General features: G+C 40.0%; 1 protein-coding gene across 1 annotated transcript in view; it reads right to left on the bottom strand.

Annotated features, from left to right (window-relative positions):
• EXT1 (exostosin glycosyltransferase 1) overlaps positions 1 to 23053 on the bottom strand; it is a 342886-nt gene that overhangs the window by 38301 nt on the left and 281532 nt on the right. The window contains exons 2-3 of the mRNA XM_072603234.1: positions 10034 to 10127; positions 6549 to 6656 (exon numbers count right to left, since the gene is read on the bottom strand). Of these exons, the coding sequence (XP_072459335.1) occupies positions 6549 to 6656; positions 10034 to 10127 (202 nt within the window). The remainder of the gene's footprint in view (positions 1 to 6548; positions 6657 to 10033; positions 10128 to 23053) is intronic.

Raw genomic sequence — 23053 nt, 5'->3', positions numbered from 1 at the left:
GCACATGAAATTGTAAATCTAGTATGTACAATTTGCTACTCCTTTTAAATATATAACAAAATTATCATTTTAATCACTTAATTTAAATTTAAGTTAATTTAAATTTCTTTTTTCTCTTTTTTCTTCCCTTCCTAGAGATGGCTGCCATTAGACAGAAACGTGTGTGTGCACACACGTAAAAGCATTCTAAACCTATTTCTATCTATCAGTTCTTTCTCCAGATGTAAAGAAATTACTCAACTGCAAAGTGACTATTTGTGCCCATAAACATTTGGCAATGTCATTTCCTTCCATGTGTTTCCTTTTTCTGATTCCCGTAAGAATGGTGGAAGAATATGTCAATGAACACAACAATGCAAATGGAATGAGCAAAAAAAAAATGAATGCTGGGTAATTGTGATGACCAAGCTGGACCCTAAAGAAAAGAGATAACAATTTACCTCTCTCTCTTCTTGTAAGAGGTGGGGTACTCCAGATATGGAATACTGCATATACTGTGGAACTTGACGGAGGTCTTGGTTAATTTTGCTGAATTATTTTCCTCTCTCTCTTTTTTTTTAAAGTCATCAACATTTTTCTAGGTGGGGGAGAAAGGAAGGATGTACTGGAAAATGCAGTGATGTGAAAACAAAGAATACTAACAAAAGTTGAAAAAAAGGGAGAGAGAAAGAAGTTTATGTGTTCCTGGAACAAACACAGAACTTCCCACAGGTGCAGATTTTGATAAAACAATAAAATGGAGAAAAGTATGTATATCAGGTTAGCCTCATGGCATGGACCCATCAGTATCATTCTTCTACTCAGTTTTGCTTAACTTTTCAGGAAATTGATGGGATGGGGCTATTGTGTTTATTGGAATATGTCTGCTGGTCTAAACAAAACATGCAAGTATAAGTCAATTGGTCTCAGTACTTGCTCATTATACCTCTAATTATTTTCTTAATCTAGGCATACAGGACTGAACTTATTTCCTTGATGCAAAGGAACCAAAGAGATGGGTACATCCTTAATTCTTATTCAGTACACAGTTTAATAGGGGCACTGTTCCAAGTGCTGAGAAAGTATTATTATATAGGACCAAGTCTACACCAAGGATCTAGAGAAAGCTACCAACATAGCCAACATGGTTAAGATGCTGGAAGACTCAAAGATTTCTGATCCAGGCAATGACCAATCATGTTTGCAAAGGACTGGTGACAAAAAAATAACCTTCTGACAAAGAAGCAATGAAGTCAAGGTGAAGAACGAGATGTATGGTTTTGGAAATGGCTTAGTTTTGCTAAATCTTGTAATCTGATAAAATGGGAGAGGACTACTGAACTTTGATCAATACAGTAAACAATTATGACTTCACAAAGATGGATGATGAAAAACTCTTTCCATCTCTTAGCAGAGGGGAGAATGGACAAATGATACATGATAAGATGTAGACATTTTGTGCCATAACCAACGTCAGATAAATGGCCAATGTGTCACTATGAGTGTTTTGTTTGACTATGCTATTTGTAATAAGGTGGGGCTTCTATCCGACGCAAAGAGAAGGATTTAGTAGCGATTTGTTGTTGTTCAGTTGTTTCAGTCTCATCTGACTTTTTGTGACCCCATTTGGTATTTTCTTGGCAAAGATATTGGAGTGGTTTGCCTTGTCCTTCTCTAGCTCATTTTACAGATGAGGAAACTGAGGCAAGCAGGGTTAAGTGACTTTCCCAGGGTAACCAGCTAGTAAGTGTTTGAGGTCAGACTTGAACTCAGGAAGTTAAGTCTTCTTGACTCCAGGTCCAGCACTCTATCCACTACGTCATCTGATAGAGATATTTTAAAAAAGTGAAAAGACTATCAATAAAATATTAAAACATATATAGAGTGGGGAGAGGTGGGAGGAGGAAGTTCAAAAGAGGACATCAATAGAACAATTTTATTACTACTTTGATAAATTCATCATAACCTCAAAAAAACTGTACACAGCAAAAGTTCAGAGTTTCATATACAATTCTTTTCTGTTTTTCATATGCTAAAATATTTGTGTGTTGATGAAGGTTAAATGCATGATAAAAAGTCATACAGAAGGAAGAAAAAAGGGATGAGGAAGGAAAAGAAGAGGGAGGGAAAGGAGAAAAAGAGGAAGGATGGAGTAGAAATGGAAGGAGAGAAGGAATGGAGTGGGGTAAGAGAGGAGGGAAAGAAAGGTTTCAAGCCTGTTTGCCATTGAGCTGCCCTTTCTCTGCAAAGAGGAAATGGCCAGAGAGTCTGGAACAATCATTTGTCAGGATGGATAGCATCAAGGTTATTCTTGTTCAAGACATAGATTGGACTAGGCCTCTGAGGGTCAGCTGTGGATCCCATGATCTTGTACAGAAGAAGAATTAAGCTGGGGAGAAAGCAGAGCTTCCCTTAGTCTCTGAGATCTGAGAATTCACCAAGTTGTCACATGTTCTTTACCCAGGGTGGCCAAGGCTGTGAAGTGGAAGGATGTCAATTTTGTTTGGTGGCCAGCACTGTGGTTGTGGCAAAGGTTGTGGGAGCTGGGGACACAAGTTGTCAAAGTTGAAATGTAGCTTTGTGGCTTATAAAAAATCCATTTGCCTCTAAAGAAAGCTAGAATATTTTCTTTTCTCCCTATCTCTTATTTTCATATATTTTATATATTAAAAAGGAATAGCAAACTGGACATAATAGACTTGCAGTTTTACGTGTAATCATCATTTTTTATTATACTATGCTTGTATTATTCAATAAATTAAAAATAAAATAAATAAAAATTTAAAAATAAAATAGAGTACTTTCTATAGAACCATTCACCTTAAATTCCAAACCGTCAACTTATGAACATATCTCCTCCCATCTCCCACCCATTTCTAAGTTGGTAATTTTGCTGTCTACTGAGATCTTCCATCCGTATCTCCTCAGAGACATGGAACTAAATTTTGAGTAACTGCTGCTTCAATAGTCTAGGAGATGAATAATACTGATATGGAACTAGGAATCACATGGTGACTTTGGTGATCCATGAGGATCTGTATGTAGATAGATGACTACAAGGTGCTCTCTTGACTGCCACTCCAAGATCAGCCTTGAGAATGACTCCCTCTTAACTGCTACACACCTATCTAGGGAGGCAGTCATTATAAGAGCTATCATCCAGGCCAGTCTTCTGGTCATAATTTCTACTAAAGAATGAGAGGGTTACAGATGTTCAAGCTATTTACAAATTAAGCAAACTTACACAATAGGATCTAGTCCTGGAGACAGTTCCTTGCTGGTTTCTTTATTTAGCTGTTCCTCCAGATACAACGCTTTTAGTCAAGTTTTTCTTGGACCACCTGTTTGTCCTGTTCCTATCCCATTCCTTTCCAATGCTTCCTTGGATTCCTCCAGCCTTTTAGACCCATATCTCTATATCTGTCCTGCCTATGCTCTTCCAGATCAAGGCAACACTAAATAATAGCCTACAATATGATAGGTGGTGCAGTGGATGGAACGCCAGACCTGGAATCAGGAAGACTCATCATCCTGAGTCTAAATTCAGCCTCAGACGCTTACAAGTTGAGTGACCCTGGGCAACTTATCCCTGTTTGCCTCAGTTTCTCATCTATAAAATGAGCTGGAGAAGGAAATGGCAAACTGCTTCATGATCTTGCCATGAAAGCCCCCAAAAGGGGTCACAAAGAATCAGACAAGACTGAAATTAAACCACAACATGTTCTAAACTCCTTCAGCAGATTGGTGAAAGCTACGGACTCTTCTTAGAATGACATTTTTAAATGCATAAAACAAAGCACATTGGTTCCCAAAGAAAACAGTTATATTGAAATAATCTTAGAACCCAGGATGAGAAGCCCAGTTTGTAACAAAGGAAGCTTTCCAAGATCACTTTCCCTTCCTTAGGCATAGGTAACAAATACAAATCTAACAAATATTCATTAAGCACCTACTTCGCGTAAGATTATCTCCTAGAGGGCAATACAAAAACGGCAAAAGTCCAACAGCCTCTGCCCATAAGGTGCTTACATCCTACTGGGAGGACATACATGGTAACAGATAAGTAACAGATTTCCTTTCAGCCTTTACATATACTTATTTCTTCAAACAACACATGAATAGCTTACATAACATTACAGAACATAGCACATCCAAGTACATATGATAATTTCCAGCAGAGTGTCCTGCATATCATTCCTCTAGTGATGACCTATTCTTTGGAACATAGGGCTTCTATTGGCTAGTCCAAGGAGAAAACATGAACCCAGTGTGTGTCTTCTTTCTTCCTTATGAGTGCTCAGAGACCATGCTGCCTAGAGTTTCTGCAGTTTCCTAGGTCCTATTCCACACCTTGGCCATCTGTTTTTTCTTCCCTGGTCTTCCTTTCTCTCAAGGTCTTATCTACAGAAATGGGGGCCGGTGTTAAGGGGCAGGGATTAAACTGTTTTTTGCTCCCATCTCTTTAGGTACATTTCTTTGTGCAACAAGCAGTTAGCCACATCAGCTCAGGCTAGAGCAGGAATGATGATGCTCTTCTGGCTGTTTGATCCTAAAAAGTTATTCATGTCATCATCAACAGTTCCAGCTTTGAATTTCCGCAGGTGGCTGAGACCAGGGGGAAAGGGAGAGGAGGAGGAAGAAGGCATATTCTTTTGGTTCTTGATTCCTCTTTGGGGAGGCAAATGACGCTGTTTCACGTTGAAAAGAAGAAAGCAAGATGAACACTTCTGGCAAATATTCAAAACCGGATGCTAACCAAAGTATGCACCTGCAACCATGACACCCATCAAAACACAGAGACAACAGGTGAGACAGAAAAGTTGGCAAGGAAACTTTAGGCAACTTAGATCTCAAGGGTCATTTGGAAGTAAAATACCCTTGGAGAAGACATCCAGACAATCTTTCAAATGAGAGATTTTTGGTGAGTGGTAGAAAATTAATTTTTATGTCAGCTTCGAGAAAATTTTCTGGATCACCAAAGAATGGATATATAAGGAAACCCTAAACAGAATCCACATTGGATATTATAGTTCTGAAAGATCATTTCAAATGAATAATAAGACCTCACCATCACCCTATTACCCTTGACTCCCCAGAAAATTGCACCTGATGGGGCCATGAAGGAGAATTTGTCGGCATCTTTCAACATCTGCATTTGTTCTTCTAGCCTGAATGCACGTGCTTATCCTGAACTTGCAGCAGGCAGTTCAATGTGAGAAGCAACGTGGATATGTTTATAATACTTGCATGTCTCTGACAGTATGTTGCCAAGAGAAATCCATTGCTCAGGAAGATGATTTTGCCCGGCTGTAAAGACACAGAGTTCCCAGTTTTAATGGTGTCTGGCTATTAGTTATTAATCTGCTTGTCGGCAGATACAGGTAAGGGGAAATGATAAATTAATCCCGATTTGACAGGGTGGTTTTGGAAGTCATGGCACTGGATAGAGTCTTAATAAAAAGGTCATGTATGGTAACAAAACCTAACTGAACCGACCAAAATAGATTCAGGAAAGCTGCCTTAAGCTCTCTTGGCGACACGATGACAAGACAATATGCAAATAAAAACATTCTAGCTGTTCTAAAACAGGAAATGAAAAATTGTAACATAACAAAAACATTTCCCAGAGCAGACATTCCGGCTCTGAGCCAGCTCTCTCAAGCCATTGTTAACAACAGCACAGTAGCTATTCAATATGGGAGCAGCTGTACAGAAACTAGCCTGTACACGGGAGAAAAAAACATACCACAAAGGTCAGGAAAAAAAATTAAACTGGGGGGTGGGAGGGGGGAAGGGTGTTTTAGGAGTTAAAATCTATACTGAGCCTAGTGATTGTGTTCTGTGTAGACCGCTCAAGGTAACAATGGTTTTTGATACCTGGATCACCTTTCATCCTGAGGCTGATTAAACTTTAACACCCATTACAGTGACACTCACTCAAGAAGTGTTGGTACTAGGATGCTGCAAATGCCCAAAGGCTAAAAGTACAGTGTTTGGAGAGTGGCTTTTAGGCAAAGGCATAAGGGATGTAAGACTTTTTACTATTAATACAAAACGCAAGCAGATTTTTAATACTCTGATGTGGGTTTCCATGATGTTCTGGACACTTTCATTTATTTTTTAGAGGTCTGTCTTCTTCTGGAAGCCAGTATTAAGCCAAACAGAAATAGACAGAAAGGAATGTGAGGTAGGGAGTGAGGAGAGGGAGCACAGCAAACCCACTGGTGTCATTACAAATAAACAAACACAAATAAAGTAAGAAGTCTTAAGCTGAGGCGTTATCCACCTCCCCCTTTTCTCCAGTCCTCTCATCTCCTCCCCACCCCCAAATGGCGTTCTTTGTCAGTATGTTTTCCATTTCAAAATCTGCTCCCCTGCTCAGGGCAGATGTTGTACTGGGAAGTGAAAGGTGTCTTGTTAAATGAGTTAATATTCACCGTGACACAGACCATTTTCTCATGATAAAATTTCTTTTATAGTGCTGACCTTTTGGATTCATCTTCCTGGTAACTTTGGATGGTGGCAGCAATAATCAACTGATCTGCTGAAGGCCATAGCCCTTTTCTTACCTGTAATAACAATCTCTCATCCCCGATGATGGCAGCTTGGTTCCAATCAATCACTTCAGAGAATGGTAACTCCCATCCATTGCTTAGCATCACCGGGACGCAGGCAGCCTGCACAAAAAAAAGGAACCATCACCAGGTTAAAAAGTGGTACCAGAGGCTCCACACTTAACTAAGGCAAAAATCATAACCAATCAAATTACTATCATTTCCTATGTCCTTTGGATCCCAGACTCTTAGGACCATGAAGAAAGATCAAAAGAACTGAAAGATTAATACTCTAAGGAGTTCTGTGTCTGATAGGAAACCCTAAAGCCTAAGCTAACTCTGTTAATAGTTTGGAAGTTTTGCACAAGGTTTTTAAAATCCTATTTCTATCCTTTCCTCAAACCCGATCATTTCTGCTGCCATTGAAACAACAGTCAGGATGGAGCGGTTTCATTAAAAGCAATGAAAATTTGGCCCCACTGAAGTCTTAGCATAAAACTAGCCTTGAATATAAAACACTTTGGCCCATTTTTACACATCCCAGTTAAAGTGATTCACCTCTAAGTGTCACATTCTACACAGAATAGCTCCCTCTTTGTCTGACAAGAACTTGATTATAAATCTGACTTGATCACAAACTTAACAACTGTAAGAAATACCAACAATCAAATAAACAGAATGGAGAACAAAACCACAAGTACAACATTATACTGAAAATTATTTAAATGTTTCATTAAAAATACAAACTTTAACAAAATAATTGCAATGATTTTTTTGCTTTTTCTTCTTTAAAAAATGCCTCATAAATTTTTTTGTTGTATCTCACTTTATATTCTTCTTTCAAATTTCTTCCTACTTGTGAGTATGTGTGAGTTTCTTGTCTTTCATGGTATATTAACATTCCAGTCTATTTACATACATCCCTGACTTTCCTTTTTCTGAACTTATTTAGTAAAAGGTGTGTACTTTTCCCTCTAAGTCAACTGAATCACAACCATGTTCTCTTTAGTGCTAAGTGATCCAAATCATCGTCACCTCCATAACAATTCACATTTATATATAGCTGTAAACTTTCTTCATGGGGTAACTACATGGTGTAGCGGATGGCATACAACACCTGGAGTCAGGAAGACTCATCTTTCCTGAGTTTAAATTTGACTTCAGCCATCTACTAGCTATGTGACCCTGGACAAGTCACTTAACCCTGTTTGCCTTAGTTTCCTCATCTGTAAAATGAATTGGAGAAGGAAATGGCAAACTGCTCCAGTTACTTTGCCAAGAAAACCTAAAATGGGGTCATGAAGGGAACAAGGAACTTTGTTCATGATGACCTGCAGGGTTGGCTAGAAGTGTTACTATTGCCACTATGCAGATGAAGAAACTGAGATCACTTGCCTGTGGCTAAATCATCGATGGACTTGCCTTTAGCCACATAACTAGCTCAAGTTAGTATTAGGGTAAGATGCGGATCTCCTGACTCCACATCCAGAGACTTCTTCTATTATATCAGTATGCTGGTAGAATGCATGACATCACAACAAAAAAGATCTTAAACAATTCACAAAAGCCCAATTCTAAGGAATTTAAGACAGAAAGTCCCAGACTGGTGAGGTACAAGAGACATGGAGGGGATGAATGAATGTCTGTTTGTTATGCTTTGGAGAATGGTGAGGGGAATCTTAAAGATTTTAAAGGAAAGGAGGCTGTTCTGTTTTTAGAAACAGCTACAACAGTTTTCAGCTGGAGGTGGTAGGAAGATGTAATTATGAAAGTACAAGGTAGAAGTTTCTTGAAGAGAAGGGTATGTACAGATTTATAGGGAATATAGAATACAGGGATGTAAGAACCAAGAGGTGTGGGCACTGGGGAATATAGCAGGATGGCCCTTAGGACCAATAAAGTCTGGTGGCAACTATCTAATGAAGCCCACTGGCAACTGTTTCTATGCATCAAGGAGTATTTAGTTCATCAGGGAATGAGGGAGCAGGAAAGAAGAGTTTTTCCCCTGTACGAGTTACTCCCATGAAGGCACTGGAATTGGAGAATCACCAAACCTGAGGCCCCCTCACTGCTAAGTCCCTAAGCATTAGATAGAGCAGCTGGAACCAAGCCACCCTGCTGAGTATCACTTTCACTTAGGACTCAGAGGATATTGAGTGGAGAATATAACAGACAATTTTGCTTTTATGGAGTGAAAACAATAAACTATTTTCCCACTTGCAGAGTTTGGGTATTGGCAGTGGCCAGAGTCCTCCCCAAGGAATCCAGCTCTAACACTAGTCAGACAAGTGTGGCAAACTGGTCTGGCCCCTGTGCTCACCCATGATCGGGACAGCCCCCTTCAAGGGAAAAAGCAACTTATTTAAGGGTCCTCTCCCCAAGGCAGGGGGCTCTCACTGCAGAGGTATGTACAAGCACACAGAAACAAGTTGCAAGCCTCCAGGGAAAATCATGCTTCCCCACCTCATCCCCATGCCCTCTTTAGGCATAATATTAAACACACCAGAACCAGTCTTAATTCCCAAGTCTATCTTAAGCCGGGAAGCAGTACAGCATGATGAATAGAGTGCTGACTTTATAGTCAGTTGGGCCAATAAACATTTATTAAGAGCCTACTGTGCACCAGGCACTAAGCACTGGGGATATAAATACAATCCCTGCCCTTGGGGAGCTTAGTCTAATTTTTGTGGTTGTTCAGTCCCGTCTGATGCTTCATGATCCCTCTTGGGATTTTCTTGGCAAAGATACTGGAGTGATTTTCCATTTCCTTTTCCTGTTCATTTCAGAGATGAGAAAACTCAGGCAAACAGGGTGAAGTGACTTGCCCAGGGTCACTAATAAGCATCTGAGCTAGTGAGCATCTGAGACCAGATTTGAAGTCAGGAAGATGAGTCCTTCACTGCACTGCCTAGCTGCCTGAACAGTCTAATGGAAGAAGCCAAAACTCAAAAGGAAGCTACAAAGCAGCGGGAGAGAGATGGGAAAGAGACTAGGTACTACCTAGCAGTAAGGAAAGATAAGATTCAAGTCCCACCACAGACACTTATTACTTGGGAGATCCCAGACAACTCCCTAACCCCTCTGACCCTCTGTAAAACTGGAATAATCCTGTCACCGACTTCACAAGAATGTCAAGAAAATAGAATGAGATCCTTTATGTAAAGTCCTGGGTAGAGTCCTGGACTTGGAGACCTGAATTTGAATCCTGCCTTGGATGGGCAAGTCACTTAAGACTCCGTTTTCTTAATTATAAAATAGGGGATAATAATGGCATCGACCTCACAGGGTTGTTGTGAGGATCAAGTGCGATAATTTATAAAGCATCTTGCCAACCTTGTAAGCAGTTTGTGAACCTCTGCATACCGTATATGAATCCTAGCCATTATTACTAGTGATTATTAAAGTGCAAGCCTTAATGGGCTGGATAAATGTGAGTTCTTGGTAGTGGTGGTGATATGAATATTATTAGCATTAATAATAACCTGTAGAGTGCGTCTTACCTGCAGTGCCTCCAGAAATCTAAAGGAGCCAAGCCTGCGGCCACGGGGAACCAGACAGAAAGTGGCATTGTGCAGCATTTCTCGATAATCATACCTAGAGGGAGAAAAATATGTAATTAAATAATGAAGACCCAAGGGAAGAGATGATGATGGCCATCAGATGGACTACGCATACCTATGGTGCATATGCTAAACAGCCCAATGGATGGAGCTCTGGGCCTGGACTCAGGAAGACCTGAATTCAAATTTGAATTCAGACACTTACTGTGTGACAAATCACTTAATCTCTGTTTGCCTCAGTTTCTCGTCTACAGAATGGGGATAATAATGTTACCTACTTCCCAGGTTGTCATGAAGATGAAAAGAGATAATAATGGCAAAGCGCTTAGCCCAGGGCCTGGCACAGAGTAAGCACTAAATAAATGTTAGCTCCTATTATTCTGTGCCTGTTGTCTCTGCCTATTGGAACGTAAGCTACTCCTAGGGAATAGGGAATTATTTCATTCTTTATATTTTTTGCTCCAGAGTCTGCCACATAACAAATGCCTAATAATAAATGCTTTTTGATTAACTGACTTATATGCTCAAATCAAATGGATTGAGACCAAATCTGTATAGACATGAGCTCCAGTCTTACTGTTCTCTTTCTAGGGAGGGGAGTTGGTTGTGACGGGCTCGACAAACATTAAAGATTGAGTTGGATAAAAGTTAAAATATGCTTTGTAAACAATATCATCTGACACCAGTCCAGTGGCCACTACTTCAACAGATTGGGTACCAGCGTCTGTGTCTTAGAAGTTGAGTTTTGTTGCGACAGCAAATGAAACATTCCCCTTTTTTCTTGATATAAAATAAAATTTAAAAACTACCCTTTTTTTCTGTTGGTTTTTAAAATGCCATTTCAGTCAGTCACAAAAGCCTGTGAAAGCTAAGACAGGACTGGGTCTTCCCCACCTCACCCCTCACATCCCCCCCTCTCCAAAAAGAAAAGAGACAAAAAACACAGTTACAACTAACTCCAGAAACCTTCACAGTGAGCACAAGCAACATTTGCTCCCTCCTCTGAGCCAAAGTCTCTACATTTAGCTAAAGAACATTCAGCAACACAAGGCAAATCTTCCTGTAGCAGAACAACTCAAATTTAGGGAGAGAGGAGGATGGGGAAGGAAGGGAAAGTGATGATCCTAAAAAGGGGGGGGGGGGGGAGTCAGAGCAAGAAATCATTTGGGGATATAAAAAAGCAAAGGATGTAAAAATACACCTTGAGTGACACCTTCTTCTCTATGCCAATAGAGTAAAGTTTAGTCAAGATTAAATATCTCCTTTTCATTTACGCCCATTCCTTCCAACCATTTAGAGTAAACATCTCAACCGTTTCCAGTTCATTATGAGGTAATCTGACTTTTAGTCAAGCCTCTACTGAGTAGAAGGTTTGGGATTGTCTAGGAAGCATCGAGATCAGCCTCCACCCTCTCCTTTCCAAAGAGCCTCCACAGTTCTACAGACAGGTGCTACTTTGGCAGTAACTTATGTCATCCACACTTTCTGACTCTTAATAGTCTAATTTAATCATAGCCCAAAGGCACTGGATATTCTTTCCTCCTGTCTTTTTTTTTGGGGGGGGGGGGTACTGATGTATACATTTATATTTTTAAAGTCCACATCTATTTTTATATTCTCACACAAACTAGGCATATGGGAGTAAGCCAATTTTCAATTATAAACCCGTCATTAGGAAGAGACATCTTGCAAAGGCCCATTTGCTTAAACAGGCGTGTACAACTAATTTGCACAAGAAAAGGTCACTGGGAATGGATTAAGATTATCTCCACAGAGAGTAAAATAAAAACCCTTGCTGCATTAATTAAACTACAAAATAGACTTCAAAGTGGATGAGATTTTTAAGAGGGATCAAATTTAGCTAAATAAAAAATATTAAATTACAGAGGTAATGGTTTCTTTTCCCATCCTTAAACATCGGTATAGAAATTGACAAACAGTTTCAAGTTCAACTCCTGATCTTGCCCGGATATCTTTACAAACTGTGGAGAAAGGGGGAAAAAAGTTTTAAACTGAGTGTGTGGTATTTTTTTTTTTAACATAAAGAAAGGTCGAAGACTCTTCAGAGTACATTGCATGACAGCAAGGTTTAATAAATGCTTAAAATAGAAACCCCTGAGGGACCAGCATAGAAGGTCCTATATCCCCATCATTAGCCAACTCAAAATGTAAAACTCCATTAATGTTCTCAACTGCGACAAGTCCCAAAATTGCCTGTTTCAGGATTTAGGAAATGTTGGGGGGGAGGGGGGAAGAGGAAGGAGAAAACGACTTACAGAGAATTCAAAAAGGGATCACTGCTTAATTGTTACACCAGGAACATTGCAACTTATATCTGGAAAGGAAAGGGACCTTGGAGACCATCTTGTCCCAGCCCCTCACTGGAGGGGGAAACTGAGGCCCAGGGAAAGTAAAGTGACTTGCCCACTGTCCCATAAGTAATGTGTCCAAGGTGGGATTTAAATTCAATTATTGTGAATTCCTCTCCAAATTTGGCAGTCATCCCACTGAATCACATTGTTCTCTTAATGTTTCAGTGGTGATTTGGAGTGGATTAAAATTAACACCAACAATTTTTGCTTCCGTGGCTGTTTCAGCAAACAAGTAATGTCTCTTCACTTTTTTCTCATCAACTACCCAACATTTCTGTTGCTGCTTTATATCCAAGGATCTACTGGAGGGGTTGCTAATCAAAATGTTCAACAATTCAAAGATCTAAGATTTTGATGGGCCTATAATGTAGAGATTGAGGGCTACCTGAGATTCAGAAAATGTAAGTGACTTGCCTAGAGTCATAGAGCCAATAATTGTCAGATTTCAACCTAGGTCTTCCTGAATCCAAATCTAGCACCCTTTCCCCTACTTGATACCTCCAGTGTGATTTTTAAGGGAAGAGAGAAGATTTGTAGAGATAAGTCCTCGCCCAAATCACGAAGCCAGTGAAAGAGTTTTCTTTCCTCCTCTTCTTTCAGTGTGTGGTTCAGTCATGTCCAGCTCTGCCCAACCCCATTTGGAGTTTTCTTGACAGAAATACTGTTCATTTTGCAGATGAGGAAACTGAGACCAACAGAGTTAAGTGACTTGCCATGGGTCACACAGCTAGTAAGTACCCCTATTCCTACTGCTAGTGCTTTCCTTATGAGATTATTTTTACTTTATATTGTGTGTGTACACATATATATATACATATATATGCATGTATGTATGTATAAATGTGTGTAATACATAATAATAGCTAACATTTATAGAGTCTGAAGATTTGCAAAACCCTTTATGTGCCATCTCATTTGATCTCTACTATAACCCAAGGTACTATTATCAGAGTTGTTTGTATGTTTGTGCTACTTTAGGGCTGGAGACCACACTTTTATTTTACTTTAGAAATTTTGTATCTCTGAGGTTTAGCAGAGTGGGATACATATAATAAATATTCAACAAAAGGTGGATGACTGACGAACCAACGCACTGATCTAGTAGGAAAGTTAGGGCTTTTTCAGAGAGTCCTCCTCTGCCTCCTCCCTATGGCGCTGGCTAGTTGGGCAGACTTTCAGGGAGTCCCAGATCCCCACTCTACCCTCATTGAATAAAGGAAAATTTGGCAAGCTACTTCCCAAAAAGGTGATTGACCCCCTGATCTGACACCATCACTTTAGAAATCATAAACCACTTAAAAGTATATATAATTAACTAATGCACGTGATAGTTTTAGCAGGGAGGTAAGCAGATGAGGGAGGTAAGTAATCTCAAAGAACTTGCAGTTTTAATTAACGAAGGATTTTTATTACCCATTTCAGGTGGGTATTAAGGTCTCCGCTGTACAGGTGGTGACACGGAGGACAGAAGAGTTTAATAAATGACTACAAAGGCTAATGTAATTAGGTTGTACAGCCATGAACATAACCTAGAAATAGGTCCCACCTCATACACAATTCTCTCCTGAAAAGTTGTATGCATATGTTATACTAGTGAGTCCCCACTTAAAATGGGTCTCTATAATAATACATAATTAATCCTCCCTAGAAATATAAGTGCTATGATGCCTGCAGCAACTTCAAAATTGTTCCGGCTAAAGGGAAAAATCCCAAAGAATGAGGTGGAAAAATAAATATTCACAAGGGCAGACCCAAGGGGAAGAAGCAGAGCCAGCCCTCAAAAGAAAAATGACAGCAGACACTGAAATTCCTGACAGGGAAGGAATTTCTTATTGGAAACAAGCTCGCTTATTATGAAAGAGTAAATGCCTAGTGGTGTTACCATAGATTAGAATCCAGATGCAGCATGTATGAAGGGGAAGAGTTAGAAGACCAGGGTCTGAGTATCCAGCTCCATGTGATACCTATGCCTCAGGAGTGGCATCTTCTGCCCCCTGAAGATCAATGCACTTGCTTGCAGAGCTAGAGATCTCCTTGTGTCCAACTAGCTCTAATAGCTGCTTGTTTCCTATAGTGCTGACCCTCACCAGTCATTTATCTAACACCAGAGGTTTTTTAACTTGGGGACTACAAATTTCTCTTTAACATTTTAATAACCGTATCTCAACAATTCCTTTGTAATCCAATGTATTTTATTTTACACATTCCAAAATTTTTTTTTCTGAGAAAGAGCCCATAGGCTTTACCAGGAGGCCAAAGGGTTCAAGGCCACACACACAACGAGCCCGGATCTACAGGGATTGCTTCCCTTTAGCTTTCACATTAAAATATAAAATAATATCCTGCCAATAAGTATCATCCCCCAATCCACACACTGAGCTGCAGGTGGTGCCTGGATAGAAAATATCCTTGGAAGCTACCCAGTCCTAGGCAGGTCCTCTGGGTCTATAAGTGAGCTTGGAATCCCTTTTCCATGCCTCCCTTTCCTTCCCATCCTTCCCAAGGTCACTAAGGTTCCTGATTCCCTGTAGCTTCTCTGGATGCCATTTGCTCCACAGTCCAAAGGTCCTTGCCACTGGGAGATGGTATGACTCCTTCCCAGAGCTGGTTGTCTGCTGTTAGCTTCGCTTGCTGTCAGAGCTGCCTAGGCTCCAGGTAATGCTCTAGGATTAGAAATTCATTTCTTTGTAATCCTCCTCAGCCCAATGCTTCCTAGCATGTTCTGTGCCCTGAATATAGGCAGTCTTTGCTAAATCAAATCAGCTGTTTATCTTTCCCTTTCTATGGACTCCTCTGCTCCCCAGGTCTGATGCTCTACTTTTATGCTTCTTTAAAATTCATTTCTTTATGTAGACTCTGAAAAGAAAGTCAAAAAGACCCCAGAAAACATCCTATACCTCAGGATGCAGCCTGAAAGCTCCTGGGGACATGCAGCCTTTATCGTCACCATCAATGGAGCGACCATTGATTTAGATGATGTTTTCAGGAGTGCAAATACAGAAGTTCATATAAGTCGTCTCATTCAATCCTCACAACAACCCTGAGACATAGAAACTATTATTACCTCCATTTTACAGATGAGGAAACTGAGGCTAAGAAAGAGAAAGTAAACTTGCTCAGGGTCACAACTTGTGTGAGGCTGAATTTGAACTGCCAGCTTTCTTCACTCCAAGTCCAGACTCTATTAGCTTGTTAGAAAACTGACAAACTTAGAACACATTTCAGCCCCAGGCCCTCTCATTAGCAATTAAGCATAACTTGAAATATTAAATATAAGTTTAGACATTTGGGGTCAAAAGATAAAGAACAACTACCTAGCAACAACAAATTATAATTAGACAAGATGGGTTATGTGACGAGGTCCAGAAGAGAATGGCAGACATGTGGCAAATCTTTGGGAACTGGAAGGTGGGCTGGATCTTAGAGATACACATTTAAAAATATATGTATATATGTATATATTTTTAAAATAGAGCATGGAAAGTAAGAAACACAAGGGTCAACCCCTAGTACCTAGGATAAGAAATCCTGAGGTCATCTCACTGTTAACTTTTCCTTTGTTCCTCCCTGCAGCCACAGGCCTGCTGCCCCACATGCAACAAGTTCTACAACAGGATGGGGATACCACAGTTTATGTTGAAGAGGAAGTTGCTTCTTAGATAGGAAACGTCCTGGAGTGGTGCCATTGAAGAAACTTGCCCCAATGTATTTCTTCTTCAAACAGTCACAAACTCAAAAGCTTCTCAGGGTGACCACTAATCCTTTGCCGGAATGTTCTATTGCCTGTCTGTGTGCATGGATTGGGAACATGAGAAGGGTAGAAAAGAAAAAAAGATGACAAGGAGAAAAGGCTGACTCTAAACAAGAAAATGACAGAATCGTGGCATTTCCGAGCTGAAAGGGTCCTTAGAGATCATTCCTACTGCTCTCATTTGGCAGATGGAACTGAGGTCCAAGGTCACTTAGCCAAATTCAAATGCTACCATGCTGCTTCTTACAGCAGTTCAGCCACACAAACCTTACCTTCCAATTAATAATGTGACATCCTACCCTTGATTTTTTTTTTCAAGTTTGAGCAAAAATTACAATTAAATTTACAGGGTCATTTGCTTAATCCATCTCTATGAACACTAGGAGGTTTAGATTTAGCCTGCCCACCAGGAGAGAAGTATTTTTGTTTTCGAGTGGGGGAGTGGGTCCTTCTTTCACTTCACTTTCTCTATAGAGCTCAAGATTTGGTTGGAAACTCAAAAAGATTTGCAGTTCAATGACTTCCCTATTTCTCCCTATTGTCATTGTAATCCTTCCCTCTGGCTGCCAAAGTTTATAAAGACAATAGAGCCCTATTTGTAATCAACTCTAATTTACTCACAGTTTACCGCAGGAAAACTGGCTGTGGTAGATAGAGCTGGTCAGGGAGACAGGAAAACCTGGGTTTTCCCATTTCAGACAGACTGGCTGTGAGACCCTGGAAAAGTCATTTAATCTCTCAGCGTTCTAGAGATGTCAAACTCAAAGAAACAGGGGCCAAGAAACCACATATAAGGATATGGAGGCTGCATGTTGACTTGGAAAACCACTTAATATTTTAATATCTCTATTAAGATATCTTAATATCTTAGTATCTCTGCTCTATTGTATTTTCACTTATTTTGTTGACTATTTCCCAATTTCATTTCAGTCTGGTTTGTTTCTGCCTAAGGTCTATGGTTTCATGTTCGCCACCTCTGCAAAAGGCAACTCTAAGGCAACAGAAAGAGAAAGTGCAGAACTGTACTGCACAGAATTTCATTACACACAATTCCCCATAAAAATGAAATTTAGTTTCTATCCCTATCTCTTAATTGAACCCATTCTTGATCCCTATCCCCAGCCCTTATCTGTGAGCTGAAGAAGGATATAGCTTTCCATTCCCACCCCCCACCCCCTTCTGTAGCTTTCAACATGGAAATGATTTCTGGAAAATTATCAAAAGGAGAAAACCAGGCCTAACAAGAATGTTTTTACTACTTTCCCACTTGATCCATCACATTCTTTCTCACAGCACCAGTTTCACTCAACCCTGGGATTAGGTGGATGCTTGGAATTCCAAGGTCACTCTTCTCTTGACCAGTGCAAGCGGTAGGCAGAGTGGCAGCCAGGGATGGAGGGTTGTGCTAATCTGATGTTCCTTGCATTCCCGCTCACAGTTTAAGTATTTTCCCTATACCCTGTACTTGAGATGTTATAGACCTGGAGGTTCCAGTTATTCTCAATAAAAATTATTACTTCCCCCCACTATGCTTTTGTGTCCCCTTTCCTAGTGAATCCCACTTGCCAAATTAAATCCCACCATGACTAGATACTGAGAGGGAGGAGGGGCTGTTATGCTGTATAAGCCAGAGTGTTCAGATTTCCCAAGCCGTCTAGAAAGAAGTTCAGTCCTCCAAAATAAAAACAAAAATCTTGTCAAGAGGATGAGTATAGACGGCAATGAAAGAGCACAAAACTTGGCTTGTCATGTCCTCCTCCTTTAACTAAGGAGTCACATTGATAGAAAGCCTGATTTGGAGACCTGGGGTGAATCCTGCTTCTCACATTCACTAGGCATGGTTCATGGGCCTCACTTATGCTCTCAGAGTCTGCATTCCCTCTGATAAAATGGGAACAAGTTGTATTTGGAATGCTTGTCTTGTTGCCTCTGATGGATACACTGAGAGATAACGGTGCTGAGGAAAAGGGCTACGGGTCTGGAGTCAAGAGACCAGGCTTGGCCTGGCTCTAATACTACTTATACTACCTGTGTGACCTTAGACAAGTCACATTTTCTCTCCTGCTCTGTTTTCTCTTTAGTAACATGAGAAGGGGGTTGTCTAGTGCCTGTTTGAACATTCTACTGGCAATTCTATGGCTGAGTTTTGCTTGAGTGTGTACTTTGTTGGAAGGGCTTGTTTGGGTGTTTCTTGGGAAATACCTGTTATGTTTAAACAAAAGGTATCAGCTACTTTAAGCAATCTTATACTAATGCAAGATATAAATAGCTAATAGTTATGGAACATTTTTAAGCTAGAACTTTTTCTCATTTGATTTTCATCTTTACAACAACGCTTTGATGTAGGTGCTTCTGTTATTCCCATTTTACAGATGAGGAAACTGAGGCAGGCAGAGGTTAAGTGACTTGCCCAGGGCCACACTAGCTAATAAGTGTCTGAGACAGAATTTGAACTTGGATTTTTCTGACCAAGTCTGGAAGGCCACATAATTGCCCCTAAAATATTATATCCACTGGACACCAGAAAAGATTCAGGTGGCAGGGCCACATTGTTAGCCACACAACAAGTTTCTTCCAGATGGTCAACATGCAGGACAATGTAGTATAGTAGACAGAGCACCAGATGAACTTGGAGTCAAGAATCTCACCTCAGATATTTACTAGCTATGAGACCTAGGGCAAGCTCTCTGTGCCTCACTTCCGTATCTGGAAAATGAGAAGGTTAGATCTGATGACGTTTAAGGCCCTTCTAGCTCTAAATTCATGATCCTACATGTTCTGTTCTACTGTGCTGACTTTCATGTTAGCCATGAATGTTGCCAAGATTAGTTGACCCTTTTCTTTTAATAGCAGATGCCCAAGCATCTTCACCTGTAACACGCATACCTGAATGACATCACACTAGAAAAGCTCCAGAGAGAAAACAGCAAGAATGTCTCCTTGGCACAGACTGTTCTGTCGCGGCAGAGTTACATCCTGTAGGATATGTCAAAAACCCTGGAACCATTTTCTTTCTTTTTTTCCTTTTCCTTTCTTAAGCCAAAAAATGGTCATGGCACAAAAGCAAAACACATCCACTACTTTTCTGGTATTCAGAAATACGCTGCTTTTTCCAGAAGAAGCATCTGGATTAGCTAAATTGTTACCAAGGACAGTTATTAAACACACATGATAACACTGGACTAAAGACTTTGAGACTGTTGCCTAGTTTTCCTTTGTAGTAGATTTCAGCTATTAACCAATCAGTCCATTTTCAGAGTACGAATTCTTAATACAGATGGCTCTGAACTGTTGGCTACAGGGCCCCAAAACATAGACCAGTTTTGTCACATGGAATGTCTTGTTGCTTGGTTTCCATTAAGGTATCTTGGCTTTTGGATAAACCGTCAAGTAAAACTTGGCATTAGAAACACAAAGTGAGTAACTTCTTTTGTAGAGAACTTGACAGCTCAGATATGTGTCAAGCAGATAGCTGCCTAATAGGGATCTCCAAAGGCTAATGCATCTTCCTTGGAAAGCTGCCTTTACCACAGGCTGCCTTCCTTGGGATTTGGGCTGGGCAAGATTGAGGGATGATCTTTACTGGGAGGGAACATACCATTGGCTGGTAGGTCATGTCCCTCTCCACAAAGTGTTGGTTTTGGAATTAGAAAAAGTTTTGGAGGTGCGAAAACATAATTGGAAAACTTTTTTTTTTCCCTGCTTAAAGGGCTAATTGATTTCACAGGTGTTTAATTATCATTTGCTGTGAGATAATACCTTGTAGTGCCATAAAAAATGGATTTAATTTTCAAGTGCTTGCAAAACCAGTACCAAAGCCAAGTTCGAGCTAAAGCTAGATAATTATTCTATAAATCAAACACATTGCCTCCTTTCTTTGAAATTTTTAATACTTGGCTATAATGATATCTGACAACCTTGAAACTAACATAAAAAGGATTTTTCTGCCAAGTGCCAAGAGGCAGTCATTGGAGTATTTCAGTCAGTCTGGTTCATTAATATTGAGTCAGCCAGCCAGGGGACCCTGGCTTCAGACATCCAAAACATGCCAACGTGTAAAAGCAGTAGAGTAGAGCAAGGTACTGTGTTTCTTGCAGATAGCAAATGACCACTAAACTCTATAAAGAATTATAAACTAATTCCAAACTATCCATATCACAAACTTATAACCAACCAGTTATATTACCCAGAGTTTCAACTTGAACATAGTGGATGTTGAGTAAGTTGAAGAGGGAGTTATCTTTTTATCATTAAACACTTCTCTATCTTAGGTCTAAACGATGAGCCCAATGTCTTCTAAAAGAGAGAGAAGAAAGAAGGCAAGAGGGGAAAGGACAAAGAAGTTTGGTTCTAGGTGGAAATAAAGATTAAAAACTACAGAATAGGCTGTTTCTGGGTAAAGCACGTTCTCCTCTCTTAGGCATCTAAGTGGCTCAGTAAATAGAGTTCTGGGCCTTCAGACACTTATTAGTTGTATGACAAGACACTTAACTTCTGTTTGCCTCAATTTCTTCAACTGTAACATGGGAATAATAAAAACACCTTGTTGTTAAGATCAAAACACCTAACACAGTGCCTAGCATACAGTAGGAGCTATATAAATGCTTATTCCATTTCCCTCCTTTCTACCCTCTAAATTCAATGGTCCCTCCAACAATGTGTATCATAATTCTGCTGTGTCTACTTATTCTGTCATTGTTTTCCATTAAGTTTGCCACAAATGGTCTGCCCAATATGCTAGGGAAACTTTCTTGATATGGTGAGGTTAATAGCGGAGGACACAGGGCATCCACCAATTGCTCTGGTGTCTTATCACATGACCAGCTCACTTAGTTTTTTGATCATCTGTTTCCTTGAAGATATTCTTTATTTCACTCTTCATAGAATGCCTTATGTTAGGTGTTGCAGTCTGTTCTCACCCATCATGAACCTTTCCACTGTCATCTGAGTCAGGTACATTTTAAATTCTGCAGATACTGTGATATTTTATGACTCACAGCTATACAACAACACTGGTAGAATGTTAATATTAAAACAATGAAGCTTCATTCTTGGGAGAAGTTTGGGAGTAAAAGAGTTTTTCAGTTTCCCAAAGGTATTTGAGAGCACTCCTCTACTTCTGCTGAATTTGGGGGCTCTCACTATTTAAAGAATATGATCAAAACTAAGCATCTGAGTTTGGATGCTCATAAGGGCTGTCCAACTGACTGCATTTCGCAATCTAGTTACTCTTTATCCACTCTTTATGGATAATTAAGCTAAACATTTGAGTGGTTATGGATCACATCTAGGAGTCCCCACAATATTCTAGGGCTTATATACCAAGGCTATGTTGTCATCTGCCCTACCACCAGGTTCTAGGTTCCTTTTGATCTAGGCACAGCAATCAGTTCATTCATTCATTTACCCACTCATTCATTCATTCATTCATTCATTCATTCATTCATTCATTCACCTATTCCTAGCCAGAGCAAGATATACATTATGGCAACTCACTTCTCAACACTTGTGAGTACTTTTTCCAGGTGCAATCCAGTCCCAGCCTCTGGGGGAGAATCATTGATTCCTTAAATAAACATATTTTTACAGTAATTAAAAAACAAATCCCTGAACTCCCTAAAAGTGATATGCAGTTTGAATGCACTTTAGCCCACGGATTATCTCTAATAGCAAGGTATTTTGGGGGAAATTTTGGGAAATGCTATGTACTATTAGTAATGCTGCTGAATTTGAGAAAGTGGTGGTCTTGTTTGCAAATGATTTGGAGAAGAGAAAAAAGGATAAACAGCTTTTTTTCTCACATGGCAATTTTAGGGAACTAGGCCTCTTGCTGGGAATAAGGTAAAGCTGGAGAGTGTCAGCCATTAACACCTGCCATCTGCTCTACCCCAACTCCTGACTGCTGGGACACTCCTGGCTACCCAGGGAACATGGTTCAGGAAATCTCTGCACACAGGTGTCCTTCCTTCTGTTACAAAGCAAAGCCTTTCCTGATGTATTCAAGAGCAGCTAAAGGGAGAAGGCTGGCTGGCTGGAGGACTTTCAGGTATTAATTTGGATTAGAATTTCTGAGTTAAAGAAAATCTATAAGTGGCACTTACAAAATAAAGATGCCTTATGCACTTCTTTGCTTTTTATTCTAATTTTAGGATTATAGGACAGCCTAAGCAACTCCCAGTCTGGCATAATAAATATCTTATTTACCAAGCCATCTCACTGGCATTTCTGGTTGTGTTTTATCTGGGCTATTTTAAGCACTCAGAATTTCACTAGCTTCAGTAATCTCCTCAACTGTCAGAGACTGTAATTGCTCTATACTTCAGTAATAATGATAAGAGCTAACATTTGTATAGTGCCTACTATGTGCCAGGTACTGCACCAAGCCCTTTACAAATATTACCTCATCTGATCCTCTCAACAACCCTGGGATGTAGGTGCTAGTATGATAGCCCCATTTTACAAATGAAACTGAGACAAACAGAAGTTAAGTGACTTACTGGATTTGATCTCGGATCTTCCCATCTCCTGGCCTGGCATTCTATCCACCTGTGGTGTCAGATAGCAGGAGCGGCCAAAATTCATCATGAGAAGACAACCTTCTAAACCTAAAGAGGTGGTCCTTGGACAACAGATATGCAGCCCACTGTTGAACCTAGGAAGGTCTTGCCAGAATTTCTGCTCCTGCACTGGCAGGGCCTTAGATTACCTCAGATCACATCCATACCACAGTGAGATAACAGAGGAGAGTTTTCATGGAAATAATTGGAGTAAGGACAATAATAGAAATCATGCAACCAAAAATTTCATCGTATCACAGACAGAAGAAGAAGGGATATT

The sequence above is a fragment of the Notamacropus eugenii genome, chromosome 4, assembly GCF_028372415.1.
Source record: "Notamacropus eugenii isolate mMacEug1 chromosome 4, mMacEug1.pri_v2, whole genome shotgun sequence".
Taxonomy (NCBI): domain Eukaryota; kingdom Metazoa; phylum Chordata; class Mammalia; order Diprotodontia; family Macropodidae; genus Notamacropus; species Notamacropus eugenii.
This window is presented reverse-complemented; position numbering and strand designations above follow the sequence as displayed.